We start from the raw sequence: 25,507 nt of genomic DNA, 5'->3' as shown, positions 1-25,507 counted from the left end.
CTATCCCCACTTCATCCTTCCTCCCAGTTCACTCTTAATTATGTTCTGGATCTCAGTTCCAACATCAGTTCACATCTAACCTAAACCGATTAGATACCTCATTCTAGGCTGTTATACCATCCTGTCATTTTCTTCTTAGTTTTTATCATGGGAAGAAATCAATATGTATGATTATTGGATTAACGTCTATGTGCCACAAGCTCCATGTGAGCTCCATGAGGTGGAAGCACTGTTAAACTTGTTCAACTTGTAGTCATTCAGGTCAGCACTTCTTCAATTACGTAGGACTCCTTGGTGTCTTTCTGCCCAGAGAGACACATTCCTTGGATTTTAGCTTAGAAAGAAGGATAATCTTTCTACAGATAGTAGTATATCCTTTTTTTGTGTGTATTTTTTAATTGGAGTTTGATTTGCCAACATATAGTATAACACCCAGTGCTCATCCCACAAAGTGCCCCCCCTCAGTGCCTGTCACCCAGTCACCCATCCTTCCACCCACTTCCCTTTCCACTACCCCTTGTTCATTTCCCAGAGCTAGGAGTCTCTCAGGTTTTGTCCAAGAGCCTTCTGAGTCACATTTCTACAGGAGTCAATCTCTTTCCAGAAAAGGATGTGAGCCCTAGCAATAATGACTTCCATGAGACATGATTTTCTAAAGCTTGGACCTCCACATGTATGACAATTTTAGTAAGTTAACTGGATATTCTTCATCTGAAATCATTTTATGGAAAGCAATGTTGAATCACGGCCAACCTCTAAGGCTTGACGCAAAGCCTATGATCTCAGTCCAAAAAAAAATTCTCAGCTTCTATTAAACTCTGGTAACTCTAAATGAGGTTACAAAACAACATCATATAAGAGGTAAAAATTCATTTTATTTTTTTCCTCGAATAAAAATGGTTATATTTCGGACTTTCATTTTACCTTGAAGCTGCAAAGAAGCTTGTGATCTGGTAACCAAAACTTGCATAGTAAGCATGCTCCATGATTGCCATCAACTGAATGCAGTTGTATCCTATACAAGCAAAGGTCGAGTAGAGATTAAAAGCAATATTTTTAAATAAAAAAATGAAAAAAAATATAAACACAGCATCCTTTTTCTAAAGACATTAAATTTTACATATGATCATTTATATATAAATGATCTGATCACTTTGAAAAGTTCTACATTAAAATATTTTGCTTGTCTTGACCTTCTAACACAAAATTAGACAGTTAGTTCTTGAGAGTTGTACTCTAGCTATTTGAAATGCCTTCATTTAACATGTAATAAATGATATGCAAATATACTCTTAATTTGACTTTAGAATATTAAAGATGGCAATCTACATATGCTAAACTTCAGTTGCACTTGTAATATTCATAGTATAGATTATGAAAGCTGAAAAAAAGTAACCAGTTGCATGCCACATACTTTTATTTTACCTTTTCCTATTTCAATTATTTCTACACAGAACATAAGATTTTCCAGTTAAGTTCATTCTTCCACAAGGTAGCTTTTACAAAACCAGCATTAATTCTTTTATTTTCTGCAATTTCTTAACCCATACAAGAACTCCAAAGTTGGATGTGTGCACACATGGGCACACATAACCTTAAAGGCATTTACTAACATGTTTTTAATATAAGCAAATAATCAAAGAGGAAGAAGCTTCTGCCCTTTAAAAAAATAACTGAGATAACCATTTTTTTCTTTAAGTTTGGTAAAATTTGGCAAAATTTTCAAATATGGTTTGACTGCTCTGAAAGTTACTTTGCTGTAACATACATAGAAAATACTCTCTTCTCAAAGTCCAGTTGATGTCAATACAGTCTCTCAGGTACATATTTTGGTACATAACTAATATTGGAACAATTGCAAAGTCACATTCAGAATTAGAGATTTATGTTTAAAGAATAACATAAACTATGGGTCATAGCTGTTGTTGGCTTTTTCAGTGTAAAAACAATCTAACTCTATCACATTTCTATCATGGTAGAAATATGTATATAAAACTCCCACTCGGATTAACATACATCAATTATATATTTTATAACAATATACACTTTGTAGTTTATTTCTCTAATATGAAATATTATTCTTAGGATCAAGCACCAATCTATAGTTTTTGTTATTAATTTTATGGCATTACTCATTCTTAGATTCATTTATGTTCAGAGTCCTGGGCTTTTCAACTCAAACACAATGATGAACAAGAAAATCCTTGCTCTGTCAAGCTTCTGCAAGACCAGGGGCATAAACAATGTGTTACAATATTAAATTGTAGAATATCCCAAACTCGACAATTCAAATATAGTATCTATAAAACACAATCAATATTAAATTCTTCATACCTTTAATTAACTTAAGTTTCTGGAATCTGACCTTACCATTATAGATAACTAAGATCCATGTATAACCAAAAACTTGAACAGTGAGTTGTAAACCTTTCTTCTAGCCAAAGTTTGGACTGCCTACCAGAAACAGAATAATTAAATGTGCTTTATCTCCCTGCCTAGCTGTTGGAGCAGGTGCTAATATGCTGTGAAATGATTAAAAAAAAAGCATTACCCATTTAAAAAGAAAAATAACAACTTTAAAGCATACCAAATCAATAGTTCAGCATTATACACTAACTCTCCTAGTTGTTCCCCTGAAGACGAGGATCTGTGTCATTACAGTCCAACATATAAATATCTAGAACAATGTGTCTTAGAAGATGCACCATAAATATTTGTCAAGTAAACCATCCAGACTATATATATGTATATACTTTCATGCATAATGAATTCCAGTAACCTTAAAAAAAATGTAAGATATTTTTCCCCTAACAGACTAAAATGAACAGGCTATAATCAATGACTACTCAAATTGATAAAAGTTCTCTCCTGTAGAAAAGTAATTATGCTTACATATTTATCTACAGTTTGGAAGCCATCAGTTCACATTACTTAAAATTGAAATTGGAATAATATCTTGAATTCTTATGCTCTATCTTATTCCATTTCTCTTTTCTATGCTATCACTATTACAGGGCAATTTGAGAAGCCTAAAATAAAATGCATTTCTATTACATATTTAATCTCTTAACACACAAAAAAAGACACTTGTAATTAGCTTTTCTAATAAGAGAACAGACTCATTAAAATTTTATCTGAATAAAAATCACAGTTATTACTTACCAAGGTCTTTGATTCTTGGTAGTACATTGCATGTAAAATGTTTATAAGAAGCTATTTTTCCTTCATATGAAGAAATTCCCACATGAGATTCATAAATTCTTAGACCTCTTGGCTTCTTTGGCTTGGAATGCTTAAACTACAGAATACAAAATTATATAAAGAATTAGATCAGAAATTCAGGTATGATACTAACTGATTAAGCATGTTAAGTGAAATCGTGAATCAACTCAAATAGTTTGGAACTATTTTCACATATAAAAGGCACTTGGCTACATCCATTAAATTTTCTCTTGAAAATAAATTCCTTTTTAGGATGTTAATAGATCTGTTTTATAAGAGTAATCATGTAATGGCTTATACCTTATCATTGAGCCTTAGAGAAAACATAAAACCTTAAAATGCATAATTATTAAATGTAAAGCATTTATCAACAAGCTCTAATAACTTAGAAGATAGAAAAGTGAGTTCAAAGATACATACAAACTTTGACAATAATATAGCCTTAAAAATAACCCTAAATAATACACCATGAGATATCATGAGATATCATGAGATATCTTTCTTCCCTATCCCTTGCTTCAAAGCACACTAATCCTGCTTCAAACCAATGACAATGAGAAATACTCTATCACTGAGGTATCTGTGATGAATCAGAAATTATGATTAAAAAAAACAGCAAAAAACAGTATCCCTTTCAGGTCCGTATGTAGAGATTTCTTTCTCCCTCCTAACCTCAGTAACACATGATAAAACAACTCACTTCTATATTTTACTGGCTACAGATGATGGACTCTGATATATGTATAGCATATCAGGTACACTATGATGTAAAATATAAAACTGGCCGTGAAGAGAGAAGTTGAACATTACTATAAAAGTTATGGAAGTAAAAATTAATTTTCCTAGAAATACTGGAACAAGAATTTATTTAAAGATTTGTTGTTCTCACTTTATATGGGTGTTCTGGATCCCAGTGTATCCAATCATAATTCACATTATCACCTTCACGAGTCACATACTTCGCCCATGGTGAAATACGATACAAAATCTCTCCACTTTTACTCCTAATAACTACCTAAAAAGAGAATGAGATGTTATTGCTTTACAACACTTTGAAAACTCTAAGATAATGCATAAGAGTTTATAAGCACTGCTACAAGTAAGAAAAGGAGGCATGGTCTTAAGAATTTAAACTACTATACAGATGTGTACCCTTAAAGATGTATAAATTCCATGGACTTTACTTTCTTATATGTTATAGTTATGATCATTAAACTCATTTCCACTTGAAATATTTTATAATTCTCTGGCACCTTCCATCATTGTCAATCAGCCATTAGAGAGGTCAATTAAAGTAAACATAAAATAGATAGTAAAAAGACAAGAATATTGTTTGAAAGCTACTGTGAATAAATCAACAGGAGGACATAATCTTACTATATATTGAAAAAAGTTATGAGCTATGTTGCTAACTCTTTCATTTCATTTTTATAGCAATTATAACATTTTCAAGAAGCTAAAGGAGAAAAATGTGTTTTGATTAACATTCATATTGTGCAAACACAAATATGCATACATACATACACACAAACAGATACTACCCTGCAAATATTTTCCATCTCTTTTCAACTTCTTCCATACCCTATTCATAGTATGCTTTACCATATAAAACCAAGCATTTCCTCTTTTAAATATCCATTCTTATATTTGCCAATAGTATCACTATTGTTATCAAAAATAAAAAAAAACAATAAAATGTAAATACACCCTTTTAGACTTACACTGAATAAAATATTTTGAATTTATCGACACAGATAACAAAGTGAGCCACATGAGCAGGGTTTCTAAATGGGGTAGGGGTGGTAGGGTTTTTTTTTTTTAAGAGATTTTTAAAAATTAAATCTTCTAAAAGTAAGTATAGGATGGTCAAAATTGTTCAGATTAGGAGCTATATTATGCCCTTAGCATTGAGAGAGAATATGTTCTTCAGTTTCCTTTAGTAGAGAAAAGCTCTAGCATACATAATTCTTGGTAATTAAATATGTGTGTAACATTTTACAGTTTTGAAAGGATTTTCATCATTATACCTTAACTCAATTCTAGAGAATATAACCCAAATATCAAGTGAGATTGAGTTGACAAAAGTCACTGAATAGCAGAGCCAAAAGCTAAATACAGAGCCTCTGATACTCACTTTCTTGCTCTTAAAGGCAGCCATAGCACTTTCTACAGATACCAAAAAATAATGAATCATGATTTATGATGTAAGAGCAGGTAAGTGGTGAAAAGCAATGTCTAAGTTACATGAACAAAATTCTTTCTCCTTCATTATGCCTCCTACTTATTGAAGCCAATGACAGCTAACTATTGCTATCATTCAAATAATTATCACAAAAAGATGAATGAATAGAATTCATCCATTTTAGTAGTGTTCATTTCAAAAGATATGTCCCTTGAGCCACATGAATTTCAGGTGTAATATACAATAGTAACATGCTTAAGAGAAGGTCTTTTGTCTCACTCATCAACTGAGAACAGGTCATGAGGATATAAAATACAGAAATCAGTTTTCAGTAACTAACACTCTGCTTAATCCATCTATCTTTTCTCTCTTTTGCAAAATGGCTCTACAGTCCCTGTAAAGGATATTCATATACCCATAATTATTTGTGAAGGTGACTGATGGCAGAGAGAATATTTGAAACTTTACGTAGAGCACATCAAAAATCTCCTCACGCTGAAAATAATTTTCACATTCTTTAGAACATTAATTTGCTTGTTGTTGGAAGGAACAGTCCTTTCATTGGTCTCTCATGTTCCTATGTATGTTGCTGAGTATACCAAGAATACAAGGTCCTGACAGTTATTGACAGAAGCTATTTCTCAGAATTGTGTTTGTAGCATGCAACCATGACGGAAATGTCTCCTCTGAAGATACAGAACAGGTTTGCTTATTGCTTGCTATGAAAGAATGGATTCCTCAAGGTAAATATTCTGGAGCTATGATGCAAACCAACTGTGTGAGTATCATCTGTCTGGATCACTTGGTGTCACTCCATAAGATTTGGAAGACAAAGGGAACCATACTGCTTACTGTGTTGCAATTAATAAAATAATTTGTCTCTAATCCAAGGGTTGTATGTATTCTGCCAGATTCCATGAAACAATAACAAGTTACAAGCTTGTAGGTAGGGTAAAACCAAACTCTACACCTGAGGAATGATTATTTATTTAATCATTCACTGAATGACTTCAGTATTCTTGTTTCCAAAAACGCTGTTTCTTCCTTCCCTGTCATTTTGATTAGTATTGTTTCTTAGGGTGGAAACTTCTAATATCCAATTTCTTCTTTCCTTCTCAGTAACAGAACTATAGGGTGGGTCTTTCAATGATATAGTAAAGCAAAAGTTCCCACCAAATCTGGAACATTTATCTGTGATCATTACATGAAAGGTAAATAAATTTCTGTTCTTTAGGCCCCTACATTTTGGAGGCTTCTTTATTACATCAGTTCAGTGTTTCTTAAGCACTCCCCTGTAGAAGCCACTTAGTTCGTTTTTGACTTGCTGTCCTTAAATTGTCATGGCACAGCTAAGAATATTCTAGTAAATCTAAATATAATTTGAGAGGTGTTCCAATGAATAAGGAATATAATCTTTCTTGACTAAATTCTGCTCATATGTTTTGGGGGAGAGGGCAATTCCTAGATTTTGTCTTTCATAAGTTCAGATTCAGATGAAAAGTTTTTTAAGTCATGAGATAAGGCTACATCATTTAATTTACAACCTTAAAATAGCACATGCTATAAAGCAAATTGAAAAGAGATAGCTTGATAGATCTTTCAACGATATTAAGTCTAACAGCTGATGAAGTAGAAGAATTTACTTGATACTACCAAACTGAAAGTCTTATATACTGCTAGTATAAGTATGAAATAGTATGAAAGCTCTGAATAGCAATTTGGCAATATGCATTAAAAAAAAGTAATTCTCAATACTTAGCAATTCTAATTATAGAGCTTTGCCATGGAAGTAATTGGAGATCCATCCAAAGAACTATATCCTTGTCTATTGATCTTACTGTTAACTGGCAAAAAGTGATAGATTAAATAATATATAGTAGTAAAACTATAGTACTGAATTATATTGAAGGTTATAAGAATATTCTTTCGTGTTATGAAAAAGAATGTATTGTCTCCTAATGTAAATGCACAGAAACCCATGGACTAAAGCATTTAAACAAATAGAAAAAAAATATTTAGGTGAATCTATCTATGGATAGATTATTGGTAGCTTTTATTTCCTGGTTGTATGTGTGTATATATCACTTCATTTCATTTGTATAACTTTTTTTTTCCCTAAAGATCTATTTATTTATTTTAGAGAGAAAGAAAGAGGGCATGTGAGTGGGGGTTGGGACAAAGGGAAAGGGAGAAAAGCAGACTCCCTGTTCAGCAGGGAGCCCATTGCAGGGCTCCATCCCAGGACCATGAGATCATGACCTGAACTGAAATAAAGAGTGGAACACTTAACTAATGGAGCCACCCAGGCATCCCTTCTCTGTACAATTTTTTTTGATCTGAAACAAATAAATATTTTAGTAAGTATTGTGAATACATTAATTACATAACTGCATATGCATCTATGGAGCTGTGCTATTCTGGTTGCATATAGTACGTACCTTAAATATACTGCCAGAGTATTAAAATAAAATTTCAAAAAAAAGTAAAATAAAATAAAATTTCAAAAAATATGTCAAATTACTTCAAGAAATATGCTAATGAATACAATATCATGATGAGCTTTTTACAGAGCAGATGTATATTTTGTAAAATTATAACATTTTGTAACATGGTAAAAATATAAACAGGCTTTTTTAATAAGTCAAATTATCTCTTTGACTTATGGGAAGTTACCATCCAAAGATATTAATCAATAAACAAGTATATAAAAGAAATCTCTACCTGTGCAAAAGTCAAACTGACTTAGTGTGAGGATCCCTGGGTGGCTCAGCAGTTTATCGCTTTCCTTCGGCCCAGGGTGTGATCCTGAAGTCCCGGGATCATGTCCCACATCAGGCTCCCTGCACGGACCCTGCTTCTCCCTCTGCCTGTGCCTCTGCCTTTCTCTCTCTCTCTCTGTGTCTCTCATGAATAAATAAATAAAATCTTAAAAAAAAAAACTGACTTAGTGAACTATTTGAAATCAAATTTTATTTAGAAAATATCACCTATAACTCAAAACAATATAAAGAAATAGTTTGGTAAAACAGTGAAGATTTTTTAAAAAATTGTATGTATGCATGTATTCATTCATTCTAGGAGTATCTTTTGAAATGCTTCTTGCCAAAGATTATTGTTCCTATGGACTGGAAAATTATGACATAACATGCTCCTCAGGTGCTCAACAATTTAATATAAAAACAGTGGACATGTTCAGCTGGTTAGAAGTATTAGCATACTCTGGAAAATGGCATTTGAATGTAACTTGGTTTCTTTTTTTTTTTAAGATTTTATTTATTTATTCATGAGAGACACAGAGAGAGAGAGAGAGAGAGAGAGAGAGAGAGAGAGAGATGTAGGCAGAGGGAGAAGCAGGCTCTCTCTGGGGAGCCCGATGTGGTACTTGATCCTGAGACTCCAGGATCATGTCCTGGGCCAAAGGCAGACACTTAGCCTCTGAGCCACCCAGACATCCCTGTAACTTGGTTTCATGACTGAATTGTAGAATACCAAGGGAAAAGACACAGATGTTGAATATTATAATTTAATTTTCCTAAATAGTGCCGATGTGATACAAGGAAAACCTTTCTTTATATTAAAAAAAAGTTAAAAGCAGGGTTAATTAAAAATATAGTAATAAAAATAACTATTTAGTAGCATACAGTTTAAAGTAAATAACCAGAGTCATTTCTAATATATAAAGCAATGTTATCTCCACTTTTAAATTAACTCTAATTTCTATAATATCTAATGTAATCAATACTATATATAGAAAGCAAATAAATATAATATGTTGAAATAGTACATATTATATGCTAAAATATATCAATACATATAAATATATACAAATACAATACATATCATATACTTTGGTATTCATATCAATATATATGAAAACATTTATAAAACAATGGGTACAGGCATACACAATGCACAATAATGAGTATGAATACTCTGCCTTTGTATGTTTAAAATGTGACTGAAATACATATATGTATATATAAATATATATTTACAGAGAAAGAGAATGATACATACATAGAAAACATACTGTAATTTATTCTTAAGTAATTTTTAGAAGTATGGGAGATGGGCTAGATGAGTGATGGGTATTAAAGAGGGCACTTATTGCGATGGGTAGTGGGTGTTGCATGTAAATGATGAATCATTCAATTCTACTCCACAAATCAATATTGAACTGTATGTTAATTAAAATTAAATTTTTTTAAAAAGTCCAGGGAACAAAAATAAAGATCAATTTTTAGAAAAAGTAATCAATGTTCATAATTAAGTAGGAAAATAATGATATATTCCAGAGAATGTGCTGATTCTTTCAGTGAGCAGAATCCTAAATAAGTGTTTTTAATATTTATAAATAATATAAGATAAACATTTTAAATGCATAGATATAATTACTAAAGCTTTAAAATAGCTTAATATAATTTTAAAAGGACATCTTAAATCTCATTTTAATTCAACTATGGCTTTCCTATTAACCTTTGTTTTAAAAATGACATATGAGTATACTTTTTTCCATAGTTTTGTTTGTTCTTCCCACTTGGATCACTTTTAAGATTCACTAACATTATATAAGAATGAATCTCTTTGCTATATTGGGAGGCTCAAAGTGGCCCCTCAAAAGATACTCACTTCCTACGCTCTAGATTCTGTAAATGATACTTTATGAGGCAAAAAATGGGTCTTTGAAGCAATGACAAAAGTATTAAAATGAATTGATTATCTAGAGCATCCAAAAGGGTAATCATATTAATCCTTATAAAAGGAAAAGAGGGATATTTACACACAGAGAGTAAAGGAAAAAGTAATGTGACCAAGGAAGTAGAGACTGAAGTGATGCTGACACAAGCCAAAGAATGCCAGGAGCCACCAAAAGTTGGAAGTGGCAAAGAACAGAGTCTCCTAGTCCAGAGAGAGTGTGGTCATTCCAATACATTGATTTCAGCCCAGTGATACTGATTTGGAACTTTTGGCTTCCAAAAATGTGGAAATTTCTATTGTTTAAACCCACCAAATTTGTGTAGCAGCTACAGTAAACTAAATTAAAAGGGAAAAATTAGAGGCAATCAGTTTTTAAGAATAAAATGGAATGTACTTAAATTCAATTAAATGTCAGTGTTAGAGTTAAAAGATAAAGTTATTTTAGTGAATAGTCTAAATAACATATTTTATCACTTACTAACTTCCTACTCCCTAAATGAAGGCATATACCAATGTATTTCAGCAACCTTCACTAAACAAGTCTCCTTGACAATTCCCAGGAAAAGCAAACTCTTTCAAAATAAATGTTGCTGAGCTTCAGAATTGAGAGAAGAGCCTACAAAAAAAGTGGATTTGTAATATGCAGTTTTTATTGCTAGTCTACCCACATGTAATTATATTCAAAAATTGAATAAAAGGGATTACTCTATACAATGCAAATAAAATTTCTGAATTTACCATAAACAAAACCTAAAGGGCTACTTTCTACCCTATATTTGATATATTTGCTTCATTAAATAGAGATGAGAGTATTTCAATAAACAGGTAATCAGCAATAATAATAATGTTTTTTGAAAAAATCCCATTCTGAATTTTCTAGTTAGGGATATCAGAAACACTATCTGATATTAAAAGACATTTCATTGTGAATTTTAAGTTTATATTTCAATTAATTGATGGGGAAAAAAACAAGATACCAATAAAAGTATCAAGGTAGTTTTCTAATAATAATAAGTCCATAACATGTAAATGAGTATTTTGTAGATATACTTTCATAAAACTACATATATTTAATTGGTAAACTTATATAAGTTAGGTTTATATGTGAACTATAATTGTCATTACCATTGTTTACATATTGAGCCTGCTATGGGGACTTGAATTTTGTTATTTGAATTTTTTATAATGAATTTTTTTAACATTTTATTTATTTATTTATTCATGAGACACACAAGGAAAGAGAGAGGCAGAGACACAGGCAGAGGGAGAAGCAGGCTCCATGCAGAGAGCCTGCCGTGGGACTCGATCCCAGGTCTCCAGGATCAGGTTCTGGGCTGAAGGCGCTAAACTGCTGAGCCACCCGGGCTGTGCTGTTATTTGATTTTTGTAAAAAAAAAATTCTGCTAATTTAACTGGATAACAAAGTTCACACATTTTAGAGATCTCCATTTTTGATCTCATAATTTAGATAATTTTATTTAATCAAACAACCTTATACAAGTCATATGCATATAAAATCATCACAAAAATTATCACCTCTTTAAAGACACATGCAGATTGGAAGTGAGGAGATGGAGAACCATTTATCAGACAAATGGATGTGAAAAGAAAGCCAGAGTAGCAATACTAATATGAGACAAAATAGACTTTAAAACAGACTACACCAAGAGACATAGAAGAATAATCATTAGGGGACAATCCAACAAGAAGACACAATTATAAATACTTATGTACCCAACATGGGAGCATCCAAATACACAAAACAGTTACTAAAAAATATAAAGGAATTGATAGTAACACAGTAATAGTTGGGGACTTCCACAGTTGTGTCTGTCTTTCTCTTTCTCTATCAAACAAATAAATAAGATCCTAAAAATAAATAAATAAAGACACCAATGGAAAAAAACAAACTATAAGCCATGACCTCTGAAGAACATAGATGCAAAAATCCTCAACAAAATATTAGCAAACTGAACTCAAAAATACAGTAAAAAATCATTCACTATGATCAAGTGGGATTTATTCCTGAGATGCAGTGGTGGTCAATATTCACAAATCAATTAAAGCGATACATTACAACAATAAGAGAAAGGATAAGAATCATATGATCATTTCAATAGACACAGAAAAAGCATTTGAAAAAGTACATCCATTCATGATAAAAACTCTCAACAAAGTAGGTTTAGAGGGAACATACCTCAACATAATAAAGGCGATATATGAAAAACCTACAGCTGACATCATATTCAATAAGGGAAAACTTAGAGCTTTTCCCCTAAGGTCAGGCACAAGACCAGGATGTCCACTCTCAACATTGTTATTCAAAATAGTACTGGAAGTCCTAGCCACAGCAATCAGACAAAAGAAAAGAATAAAAGGCATCCAAATTGATAAAGAAACATAACTTTCACTATCTGCAGATGACATTATATATAGAAAATCCTAAAGACTCTACCAAAAAACATATTGGAACTGATAAACGAATTCAGCAAAGCCACAGAATACAAAATCAATCTTCAGCACTACACTGTACACTAGTAATGAAGCAGCAGAAAGAGAAATTAAGACAACAATCACTTTTACAATTGCACCAAAAATAAGATAGGCATCAACCCAACTAAACAAGTGAAAGACATGTACACTGAAAACTAAGAAACACTGATGAAAGAAATTGAAAAGCACACAAATGGAGAGCCAATGAATGAAAAAGAATAAAATCTTGCCATTTGCAATGACATAGAGCTAGAGATTATGATGCTAAGCAAAATAAGTCAGTCAGTCAAAGACAAATATCATATGATTTCACTCACTTGTGGAATTTAAGAAACAGATGAGCAAAGTGAAGACTAGAGAAAGGGAGACAAATCAAAAAACACTCAAGTGTAGAGACAGAGGAGAGGTGGGAGGGGGCATGGGAAAATAGGTGATAGGGATTAAGGAATGCATTTGTCATGATAAGCACTGGGTGATATATGGAATTATTGAATCACTACATCATGTACCTGAAACTAATATTACACTGTTAACTAACTGGAATTAAAATAAAAACTTTTAAAAATGCTTTGAAATCAGCAGACAAGAAATTATCCAAATGCATATCTGAAGTTAACATTTCACATATAGTCATCTCTCCCTATTAAACCATCTGTTTAATCACTGTCTCATTTCTTGATGGATGTACTTATTTCCTTATCAATATTTACATTAGCCTATTTGTAGATCTTCCCCTAATACCATGGATACCTAGGAAAATATATGTATTTTTGAATGAAAAGAGAGATGAGGGTTAGCGTTCTAATCTATGAGACTTTAATATATAAAGAATGTTAAACATTCAGGAAGAATTCTTTTCATCATTAACTGTTTGCTTAGTAGTCATCAATTACATTGTTGGAGATATTAGACTCAATATGTATTAAATACATGATTGTATGTTTTCTCAAATCTTATAATTTTTACAATTATGTATTTTGAATCTAGTCTCTATAGTTTCTCTACATATCTTCTAGGGGCTGAATTATTTCTTTTTCTCCCCCACACTTTCTATCTACCTCATTGCAAAAGCACTTCATATGATTGCTTAAGCATCACATTTTTTTCTTCAAATGATTCGATTTATCACCATATAGACTTTTGTAATTATACTCAATAAAATATTTTTAAAGAGAACTTTGACTCATCTTATGATAGTACCCCCCTATTCTAGCACTTCTGAAAATACTTCAGATATTTTTCTATTGGCATTATACCAGGTTATAACTCTGTTTACTTAATAGAATTCTAGCCTTCACTGCACATGGATGAGTCTCTTTGAAGCACACTTTTTCAATAATGAAAACTCACTGATTTTTTCCCCTTTTCATAGCTTTTTTCTTTTATTACTGTATTGATCTTTCAGTATCTTGGAAGTTTAAATCCTGTATTTTTATATCATGTGTAATTCATTTGTTTTCTAGTCTAAGACACTTAATCAATCTTTACCCGATTACAACATTTTAGCATTGTTCCTATTCTTTTCACTTAGGAGTAATTATTCTCACTTGCTCAGGGGTATCCTTTTCAGTGCCTGCTTCCTAAATCTCGCATAATCCCTTTGGATTTTGTCTTTTTATAGTGACCTCACTTTACAGGGTTTTTGTTCAGGTAATGTACTTGAAATGAAGCAAACACTTTATCAGTTCTACTTAGTTGTTTCTTTATTTCTTTAAAGATTTGCTTCAGTCAAAAGACAAAGTAAAAATATTATAGTTGTAATACTTCTTAACTAGACTAGAAGGTTGGGAAAGTGGGGTGGAAACCTTAGGGAGTAATACTCCTTTTTACAAGTACAGGTGCATCTGTCTCCTTAAAAATCATTCTAAATAACGATCTGCTTTTATAAGAAGCAACTACTGATCCTCATTAATTTCTTTTTTTACAATATTCTGAAGTCTCTTCCCTCCCATGTGTAAGTATTACAGAAATGAATGTTTATATCTCTGTAATTCTACAATTGGTGTTAAATCAGGAGCAGAGTAGCTATGAGTGTTATGTCTCAAATGTAATCTTTTTGTTCTGTATATTGGTGTCCTTGATGTCAAAGTTTGGTATAATTTGATCTGATACTCCTCTGTGTCATATTACAGATTTATTTTTCATAGCTAGTATGCTTAATCTTTTCTTTTAAAGACTTTTCTTAAAGTCTTTCTTGGCTTCATTTTTTTGAAAGAAATACTTTATTTCTACTTAAGCCATTGTTACTGGACTCAACATTGGAAAAAATTTCTTGTTTCTTATGAAAAGAAAGAAACTGAATTATGATACCATATTTTAAAATTAAAAATCTCTGAAAAGCTAAAATAATGGTAGTCAATGAAAATTTATCAATAGATTATTGCTTTCAAAGTTCAACTGATTTCTGTATATTCTTAATTAAGCTACTAGGAAGGATATCACCTTTTATTTTCCATAGTGTTGAGTACTGCATAATATAGGAGTTTATGGGCTTAATCGAATCCCTCAATCTCTTTTCCATTTACCTCAATCTCTGAATGTTGTGGATATACAGTATATTTTTAGTTCCAGTGTTGCTGGCATACTGCATTATATTAGTTTCAGTTGTACAACACAGTGATTCAACAATTCTGCACATTAGTGCTCATGAAGATAAGTGTATTCTTAATCACCTTCACCTATTTAACCCATCCTCCAAGCCACCTCCCTTCTGGTAGCCATTAGTTTGCTCTCTATCATTAAGAGTCTGTTTTTTTGGTTAGTCTCTTTTATTTCTCATTCATTTGTTTTGTTTCTTAAGTTCTAGATGAGTGAAATCATATTTGTTTTGTTATTCTCTGGTTTATTTCGTTTAGCATCATACTGTCTAGCTCCATCTGTGTCTTTGCAAATGGCAAGATTCATTATTTCTTATGGCTGAATAATATTCCTGTTTGTGTGTATTGGAAATATATTTATTCTTCTTTATCCATTCATTAGTCGATGGATATTTGTTGCTTCCATGTCTTCTCTACTGTAAATAATGCTGCAATAAATGTAGGGGTGCATTTAATATTTTTGTATTCTTTGGGTAACTGCCCAGTACCATGATTGCTGGATGATTTGGTAGCATGTTTTTATGTTTTGGGGGAAATTCCATACTGTTTTCCAGAGTGGCTACGTCAGTTTGCAGTCCCACCAATACTGCAAAAAGGGTTCCTTTTTCTCCACATCCTCACCAACAACTACTGTTTCCTGTTTTTCATTTTAGCCATTCTGACAGGTGTGAAGTGATAGCGCATTGTAGTTTTCATTGGCATTTTTCCTAATGATGAGTAATGATTAAGTTTCTTTTCATGTGTCTGTTGGCCATCTGTACGTCTTCTTTGGAGAAACACCTGTTCATGTCTTCTGCCCATTTTTTAATGGATTATTCATTTTTCAGGTGTTGAGTGTTAGAAGTTCTTTACATATTTTGGATATGTCATCTGCAAATATCTTCTCCCATTCAGTAGGCTGTCTTTCAATTTTGTTGATTGCTTCCTTCACTGTGCAGAAGCGTTTTATTTTGATGCAGTCCCAATAATTTATGTTTGCTATTGTTTCCCTTCCCTCAGGAGACTTATCTAGAGAAAAGCTGCTATGGCCAATGTCAGAGAAGTTACTGCCTGTGCTCTCCTCTAGGAGTTTAATGAAAGTGGTCCAGTTTCATTCTTTTGCAGGTAGCTATCCAGTTTTCTCAACACTGTTGCTGAAGAGGCTGTATTTTTCTCATTGCATATTCTTTCCGCTTTGTGGAAGATTAATTGGCCATATAACTGTGGGTTCATTTCTGGGTTTTCTATTCTGTTCCATTGATCTATGTGTGTATTGTTGAGCCAACACCAGTGTTCTGATTACGAATTCTTTTAATAGGACTTAAGTCCGGAATCGTGATGCCTCCAGCTTTGCTTTCCTTTTTCAAGACTGCTTTGGCGATTCTGGATCTTTTGTGGTTCCATACAAATTTTAGGATTTTTCATTCTAGTTCTATAAAAAATGTTGTTGGTGTTTTGACAGGGATTGCCTTAAATCTGTAGATTGCTTTAGGCAGTATGCACCTTTTAACAAAATTTGTTTTTTCAATCCATGAGTACGGAATATTTTCATTTGTGTCATCTTCAATTTTTTTCATCAGTGTTTTATAGTTTTCAGAGTACAGGTCTTTCACCTCCTTTGTTAAGTTTATTCCCAGGTATTTAATTATTTTTGGTATAATTGTAAATGGTGTTATTTTCTCAATTTCTCCTTCTGCTGCTTCATTATTGGTATATAGAAATGAAACTAGTTTCCGTAGATTGATTTTTCTATCCTGCAACCTTACTGCATTTTTTTGGTGGAATTTTTGAAGGTTTCTCCATATAGTATCAAGTCATCTGCAAACAGTGAAAGCGTTACTTCTTCCTTACTGATTTAGATAATTGTTATATCTTTTTGTTGTCTGATTGCTGTGGGTAGCACCTCCAGGACTATGTTGAATTATACTGGTGAGAGTGGACATCCTTGTCCTTATTCCTGACCTTAAAGAAAAGCTATCAGTTTTTCCCAGTAAGGCTGATGTTAGCTATGGGTTTGTTATATATGACCTTTACTATGTTGAGATATGTTCTCTAAACCTCCTTATTGAGGGTTTTTATCATGAATGGATATTATACTTTGTCAAATGCTTTTTCTGTGTCTATTAAAAAGATCATATGCTTTTCACCCTTTCTGTTTTTGATGTGATGTATCACATTGATTGATATGCATTTATAGCATTTTTGTAGGTCATATAATAGGGCAAAGTATTGAAGTGATCCTTTTGATAATGGACTGGAGGTATTAACAGTGAAGACAGGAAGAAATAGTGGTAAATAACAGGAGTCTTCACAACAGAGCTATTTACTTTAAACGACCCTAGTTCAAGTGTATTTAAGTTATTAAACATAGACACTCCCATCTTATGTAGAAAAGAAAGGCAAAGGACAACAAATAAGCTTTAACTTCCAAATCTTCTGGAGAAGGAGACAAGACCTCTGGAGAAGTAGGGAAACTTCTTTGACAATGCAGTCCATAAAGTGTAGGTTAGAGAATTGCTCACCAGAATTCTCGGTGAGGCTCAGAGAATATACATGTGGGAAGATGCATGACCTGTAGTTGACTTTATAAACTCATCTGTCTATCTATATCTGCCCATGAGCTTTTTTTTTTTCCCCAGAGTACACGGAGTCACTTAGAGAAATTTATAGTTATTAGCATATAAGCACAGGTAAAGATGAATATATGGAAGAGTAAAAAACAAAAACAAACCAAAGAAACCACTTTAAGTTGAAGAGGATTAAACATTAATGCTGACATTTAACATACATTTAACTGCGCTACTCAATAAAATAACTTAGTTTAAATGTAAATATTTAAATCAAAAAAAGATTATATAGTATATACTTTACCATGAGAGAAAGGTTATGTCCTATTGGCATACCTTTATTCACTAATATTTGAAGGCTGACTTTGCCAAAGTGAAAATACTTCTATTAAATATAACCCAAAATAATATTCACCTTAACATTTATAAAATGCGATTTTCTTCCTTTTTCTGGCACGGTATTAAAAGATCAAATCCTAAGTAAAAGCTCTGTAAAAAAAAAAAAAAAAAAAAAACCTAATACCTACATAATTTAGAGGACAAAAGCATAAACTACTTTTATTTAAAAAAACAAAAACAAAACAAAAAAAAAACCAAACCAAAACAAAACAAAACTCCTAGGGATGAAAGTACTCAATTCTCCAGACTTTATAATCATATTTAAAATCTAGAATGCTCTGACTGAAGGACAAAAGAAGTTTATAAAATAAGTGTAAGATATTTCATAGTGCATGGATATAAGGAAAAGAAAGTCTGCTAATACATTTAAAGTATTTCTAGAATTAATGTTGACATCAAGAAAGCAATCAGGCAACAGGTATTTATGGGCAGTCTAATTTTCTAGATACCTGTGACTCACTTCTATAAGCAGTAAAGCTGGAGGTAGAAAATAATATTTTTTAAGTTATCTTTCTAAAATGTATTTTACATTCCCTTGTGGCTTTAACGGAATTAAACACTTGTTGAAATTGATTTATATATGCTGAACTGTGACACGTTTGAAATATGAACATTTTCTCCCTGAATTCAGTAAAGAGACTATTGGACTTTTATATGTGTCTTTGGCAGCAGTTTTCAAGCCTGGATATGCATGAGGACTACCTGAGGAACATTTTAAAATAAAGAGTCCTATTTATAACCTGTACCACCAACACTACCTATCACCCTTGATTCTGATTCTGTGATCTGCACTCTCTTGCCTTAGCAGATGAAAGCCATACCTGAAACTGCCAAAAAAAAAAAAAAAAAGTCCATTGAAGGAAGGAAGGAAGGAAGGAAGGAAGGAAGGAAGGAAGGAAGGAAGGAAGGAAGGAAGGAAAACTCACACCAGAGTTATAGGGAATGGATTCTCTAAACCTTGATACTAATAAATACCTTTACAGATGACAAAAAGTATTTTGCAATAAGATCTGTCTCAATCTCTACTTTGAATTTTTCATTTATTTCTTATTCAGTAAGAATTTACAATTCTTTTCTCACACTTCATAGTCTAATCTCCCTACCAATTTATTATTCTCAATCATCTTGTAAACTTAATCTCACTGAGTATGCCTATGAATGTCTTCACATCATCTACTTTTCCTAAATTTCCACTGTAACTAGGAATGCTTTCAGAAAAGGATATGGTGAATCTATTCAAGTTTTGGATCTTACCCTATAGTTGCTACCCATTATTTAAAATACTTCACAATTTCTCTACCATGTATCACACAAATCATTTTCACAAAACAAGATTTATCATTGCTATTTTAAATTTCATCACTAAAACTGGATGATTTTCTTTTCAACACTATGTTCTTAGGAGTTCCATTTATAATTTTTACTTGGCGGTTGAGTGCCTGCCTTCTGCCCAGGGCGAGATCCTGGGGTTCCAGGATCGAGTCCCACATCAGGCTCCCAGCATGGAGCCTACTTCTCCCTCTGTCTCTGCTTCTCTCTCTCTCTTTCTCTCTCTCTGTCTCATGAATAAACAAAAATCTTAAAAAAAAAAGTTGTAGCAGATACTGTCTCTTTCAGTCAAATCACTTTCTGACATTCTTTCCTATAACACAGAAGATGTAAAGTTTAAAACCACATTTTTCACACTCCCTTGCAGCTAGGTTTCTACACCTAGAAGATGTACCTACATAAAACTTGGGAGAAAGAAACCAGTGCATGAGAGAAGTCATATGATCAATCTTTTTTTGCCTAAGAACACTGAACAATGCTTAAACTAATAAAATGCCATTATCTCCATAGGCATGAATAGTGGAAAACTCAAAGATAATTGACATGCCACAATTAATTAGCTCACACATTCCTTATTTCCATTTGTACCTTCTTATACATAATTACGTATACATTCAAAATCAGCCTGTTGATGGGACACAATCACAAAAAGGTGTTTGGCATGGAGAAAGTTCTTTTCCCCCTACATCTGGTTTCAAAGTTGAAATTTAAAAATTTAAATTTTATATGCAGAGTTGATAAGAATGTCATGTGGAAAGAAACAGACATTGACAATACTAGGAATCCTCAGGGGGCAAAAAGAGGATTGAGAGGTAGGAATAATCTGTATCTAAATTGGGATTTGAAGCAGTGCTCTTATCATGAAAATTAAGAGGAAGATGCAAAATAAGCTTGAGAAAAGAAATAGAATAAGCAGGCTCATATGACAAAAAGTTGGAAGTAGATCTTCAAAATTGGAGACCTAAAGATTTGGAGAAAAATGGACCAAACTTCGAGATTAGATGGGGAAAAAACAGAAAATTCCTAAGATGTGTTTTAAAAGTGCCAGCAATGGGGCACTTGGGTGGCTCAGTAGTTGAGTGTCTGCCTTCAGCTCAGGGCGTGATCCCGGGTCCAGGGATTGAGTTCACCGGGCTTCCCGCATGGAACCTGCTCTCCCTCTGCCTGTGTCTCTGCTTCTCTCTGTGTGTCTCTCATGAATAAATAAATAAAATCTTAATAAATAAAATAAAATAAATAAAATAAAATAAATAAAATAAAATAAAATAAATAATAAAATAAAATAAAATAAAATAAAATAAATAAAATAAAATAAAATAAAATAAAATAAAATAAAATAAAATAAAATAAAAAGTGCCAGCACTAAGACAAACAGCATAATTAAGTACAAACCTGGGCCTCAGATGACAGCTGCCTCAACCCCTCCAGCCAAGCTGGTAGTGTGTTAAGCTTTAGCAAGGACCCTTAGCCCCTGTGATTGATCAACTAAACTTTTTAGGATTATTTATCAATAGTGCATTCTCTCCAAGAAAGAACAGAGTACTTCCACACGACACCAGGCTCTCTTGCATCGTCCTCAGCACCAAAGAACCAGATCCCCTTGTATGACCTCCGAGCACTGCAATAACATCTGTACTTGGCACCACTGAGACTGCACATAATCAAGAATTGTCAGACCCCTGCACTCCCTTGACTGATTAACTGCCCTAAATCCCTTTAAAAATCTCTGGGCCAGGCAGAAACCACAGAGTTGGCTCTTAGACAAGAGTCCGCCTTCTCCTCAGGTGGCTGGCCTCCTGAATAAAGCTCTTACTCCTTTCCATCAAAATTTGTCTTTTGAAAATTGGCCTTTGGCTTTTGGTAACAACCAAAAAGCTTTGGAAAGAAAAAGAAAACACCTACAGGATTAATTTCTTCAGACATTAAAACTATTTCCATTATAACTATTAATTTAAAAATAAGTTCATGTCTCAGGAACAAAAGGAAAGGGTTGCCCCCAGCTGAGAAACAACTCTTTATAGCTGTTGCTTAAAAAAAAAAAAGCCCATGTTTATGGGATAGCTTACAACTGCTTCAATCACCAACCAGATATTTATTAAAAGTACCCACAGTAAAATTACTTATTTGCCAGAAATAATGTTTCAAGTTTGACAGTTGAGTGAGGTGTTACTTTCATCTCTGACTTATAGATTCACTTGAAAGAATGGTGAAAATATCCCCATAAACAAAGATTTGCAAAAATCGCCCACTGTAATTACAAGTGTAACACATTATGAATTATGATTTCATTATTACTAATATCACAAACCTCTCAACATGACTATTTGTAAATATGACTTCTTAAGTCAATTACAGAGAATTAATTGGCCATCATAAACTAACAATATTTAGCATAATGACAGAGTAAATCCAGTTTAATTAAAATATGCAAATGCCAATAACATTGTTATTTACAAAGGTAACAAACAAAAGGCATTATCTGTATATTCTTTTTTCTTTTAAAGATTTATTTATTTATTTATGATAGACCTAGAGAGAAAGAGAGGCAGAGATACAATACAGGAGGAGGGAGAAGCAGGCTCCATGCCGGGAGCCCGACGTGGGACTCAATCCCGGGTCTCCAGGATCGCGCCCTGGGCCAAAGGCAGGCGCCAAACCTTTGAACCACCCAGGGATTCCCATTATCTGTATATTCTTTGACTTATACTATTTCATTAAATTCTAATGTGTATATGAAATAAGGCCTATTTTAAGTTTTTTTCTTTAAATTCAGTGGCAGTTCAGAACCATGTTTCATAAGTTACATATTTATGTGTGTATATCTCACATATATTATTGTATATTCTGCATATATTGTATATTCTATTGTATATTATGTAGGCTGAAGTAATGTTTTCAACCTCTTAGAAATGATGATTAAATCATTAAGTTCTAACAATAATATATGAAAATTAAACAAATTAAAACTATCAAGTTGATATAAGACGTATGACTTTTAAAGTAAAGGAACCTACTTGATTCTTGCAAATAGTATCTTTTTATTTTACATGTAAGCAGTCTTCTTGTGATATGGCAATGGTTAACTGAAAATCTCTAAATCTGAATCCCTTTACATTCTGTACACAAGATTGAAAAGGAGCACAAAACAAAATCTAATACTGTATCCAACAAGACCCTCAGCACTTGCTAAGGTGCAGATGCAGGCTGCAAAGAGGGCAGAAGAAGAAAATGTTCTTCTAAACAAAGGTGGTACAGGTAAAGTCCCGATTTTAATACCTCAAGAAAGCACAAAATTATTATAAAATTCGGGTAGCTATTAAAACAGATTTGTGTGATATATATACATTAAGTATACTAATAAGCTTTTATTTCTTTTTGTAATAGTTTGTTAGGCCAAGGTAGAATGCTATTAGTTACTAGCTTGTAGGCATCACTTGACTAATATGAGTATTGAGTTGATTCAAGTCAGTAAAACACTAATGTACCTTTTGAAATTTGTATGATATATGGAGTGGGGAGGTTAGGTGGTGGGTAAGAGAAAGAAACTGGAATAATTTCATTTCAGAATAATCACATTTTATGATAATAAAAGGCATATAAATACAGAGAAGCAGAGTGACAGGGAGGAAGACAGTTTATAAATGCCTAGAAACACATCAGAAAGAAGACTCACGAAAACTCAGTGGGTGGGAAGGAAGAGGCCAGGCTGTTAATTATGAGAAGAGCTACTTTGTTGGTCTCTTGTTCTATGTCTTTTTTTTTTTAATTTTTTTAAATTTATTTATGATAGTCACAGAGAGAGAGAGGCAGAGACATAGGCAGAGGGAGAAGCAGGCTCCATGCACCGGAAGCCCGATGTGGGATTCGATCCCGGGTCTCCAGGATCGCGCCCTGGGCCAAAGGCAGGCGCCAAACCGCTGCGCCACCCAGGGATCCCCTCTTGCTCTATGTCTTAATTGTTTTAAATTATGTTTTTAACAGACATTATAAATTATGTTTAATATTTTTGCTTTGACAAAAGAGTAAAACTGATTCTCTCGAAGTAAAAGTGAAAGCATTTCAAATATGGAAATAAAGTTTTTCTGGGTTCAAACACACATCAAATGGCCTGTAGCTCTCAAGCTTAAACAAATAAATATGTACATATGTGCAAACAAAAGTTTTACTTTTTCATTAACGTTAAAAAATTCAAAAGGAAAAATTATTCCAAAGAAATATGTTATTTTTACAATTGTTTGCTCAGAAAAATTTGTAAACTGAAAATCTACGAAGAATAATTTAATTGCAATCAAATGCCATGCCCTGACTTTCCAAAAGAGGGAGATATAACTCCATTGCCACAAATGTATTGATTGGATGCATAAAATATATATTCAAACACAAAACTTACTGAGTTACTTAAAAACAATTTTAAGAAAAAACTTTAAATTATGTGTTTATTTTATCCATATGATTTTAATTGCCTAAAGAGCAGAGTTAAACCTATGAAAAATACCATGATTCACAGTAATAAAATGGAAGCTGCTCCAATTCTTTGACAAAACTCTCAATTGTAAAATAAAAATATATGACAGAAATCTTATACTGTTATAATTTGAAAATAACACAGATTTAGAGACCACAGATGTCATGGGTACTAAAAATTATGAGCTCTTATTATTATTTGAAAATAAGATTTACTATTGTTCAGAACTAGAGACAGAACGCCATTTCCTGCAGTGATTATTAAAAACATGAATATCAAATGCTGTAGCTGGGGGCTTCCTACTGAAAACAATGTTCACAGAATCTACTTCATAAATTAAATCAAATCTTAAAAAAAGTACTGCATCTCTTGAAAAACAAAAAGAATATAACCTAGTTTCTAGATTACACAAAATAATATCAACCAATGAATTAGAAAAGTCAAAGTAAAAGAACATTTGAGTTACAGCCAAGAAGACACACTAATGATGAAAGAAGGGATATTAGTATCAAATCCCAGTTATTAATTCAACTTGATAACAGCACTGGTACCATTCTCTGGAAAACTATATTCTAAATAGGATGTGAAACTGTTCCAGGTTAAATACACACACATATACATTTAAATATGAAATGCAAGTAAGCAAAAACAGTTGAAAACAGGGCACCTATTTTTTCAGAATGCTATTTACCATATTTATTTATCTTATCCACTTTCAATATAATTACAGTTAAAAATAGATGTTTTTTTTAGATGGTTTGTTTCTCTTAATCAGCATGTGAGCAAATCACTAAGTTTCCACACATATAATACAAGGTTTGAGCTAGCTGATTACCACAGTTCTCTTCAACTTCAACATGTAAGTCAGTATATTTCAGAGAAGGCACTGGAAAATTAACATTTCAGTTTGATTATTGTTTTAGCCGCTTATGACACTGGACAAGACACTTAATCTAGCGAACATCCACTTTCTTCAGCTAAAACTAGGAATAATTATAGTATCTATGCCTCATAGGACTGTTAAGTAAGAGTTATAAACCAAAACAAGCTGTTAAACAAATAAAATGTACCTTTAACATACTGAATACTCAAAATAATACTTTCTAAAATTTCAACAAAAATGCTCTAACAATTTAAAATCACAAAAGAAGAACAGTATCTGTGGAAGACGATTCACGGTCAGAAAACATACAAATAAAAACAACTGTATTGATAATATTTCCTTATTTAAACCTTAAGCAACTATAGATGATTCATTTTGCGATAAGCATGAGCTGGTATTTTGTAGGTTCAGGTCTTACTAATGTGAAGAGATGCATGATCTTGGGCAAATTATAACTTCCCTGAAATTCAGTTTTCTTAACTAAATCAAAAATATTTGACGAAGATGATTTCAAAGGTTCCTTCTTGTTTGCAAACTCTAGGATTGCTCATTAAAAGAGAAAATATTGTGTGTATGTGTACATACAGATTGATTTACATATGTACAGATAAACAGATATACAGAGAAAGAACAGGATAAGGATAAGAAGAGTAAGAAAAACAGCATATGTAAGTTCTGAGGTTATGTGAAATA

The 25,507-nt window shown here is 32.5% G+C and overlaps 1 protein-coding gene across 1 annotated transcript in view; it reads right to left on the bottom strand.

Moving 5' to 3' along the window:
• GBE1 (1,4-alpha-glucan branching enzyme 1) overlaps positions 1–25,507 on the bottom strand; it is a 262,520-nt gene that overhangs the window by 133,421 nt on the left and 103,592 nt on the right. Inside the window, exons 5-7 of the mRNA XM_055314062.1 lie at positions 4,112–4,237; positions 3,163–3,298; positions 925–1,015 (exon numbers count right to left, since the gene is read on the bottom strand). Coding sequence (XP_055170037.1) covers positions 925–1,015; positions 3,163–3,298; positions 4,112–4,237 — 353 coding nt within the window. The remainder of the gene's footprint in view (positions 1–924; positions 1,016–3,162; positions 3,299–4,111; positions 4,238–25,507) is intronic.

The sequence above is a fragment of the Nyctereutes procyonoides genome, unplaced genomic scaffold, assembly GCF_905146905.1.
Source record: "Nyctereutes procyonoides isolate TBG_1078 unplaced genomic scaffold, NYPRO_anot_genome, whole genome shotgun sequence".
In the NCBI taxonomy this organism is placed as follows: Eukaryota; Metazoa; Chordata; class Mammalia; order Carnivora; family Canidae; genus Nyctereutes; species Nyctereutes procyonoides.
Note: the sequence above shows the minus strand (reverse complement) of the source record. Positions and strands in the feature narration are given on the sequence as shown.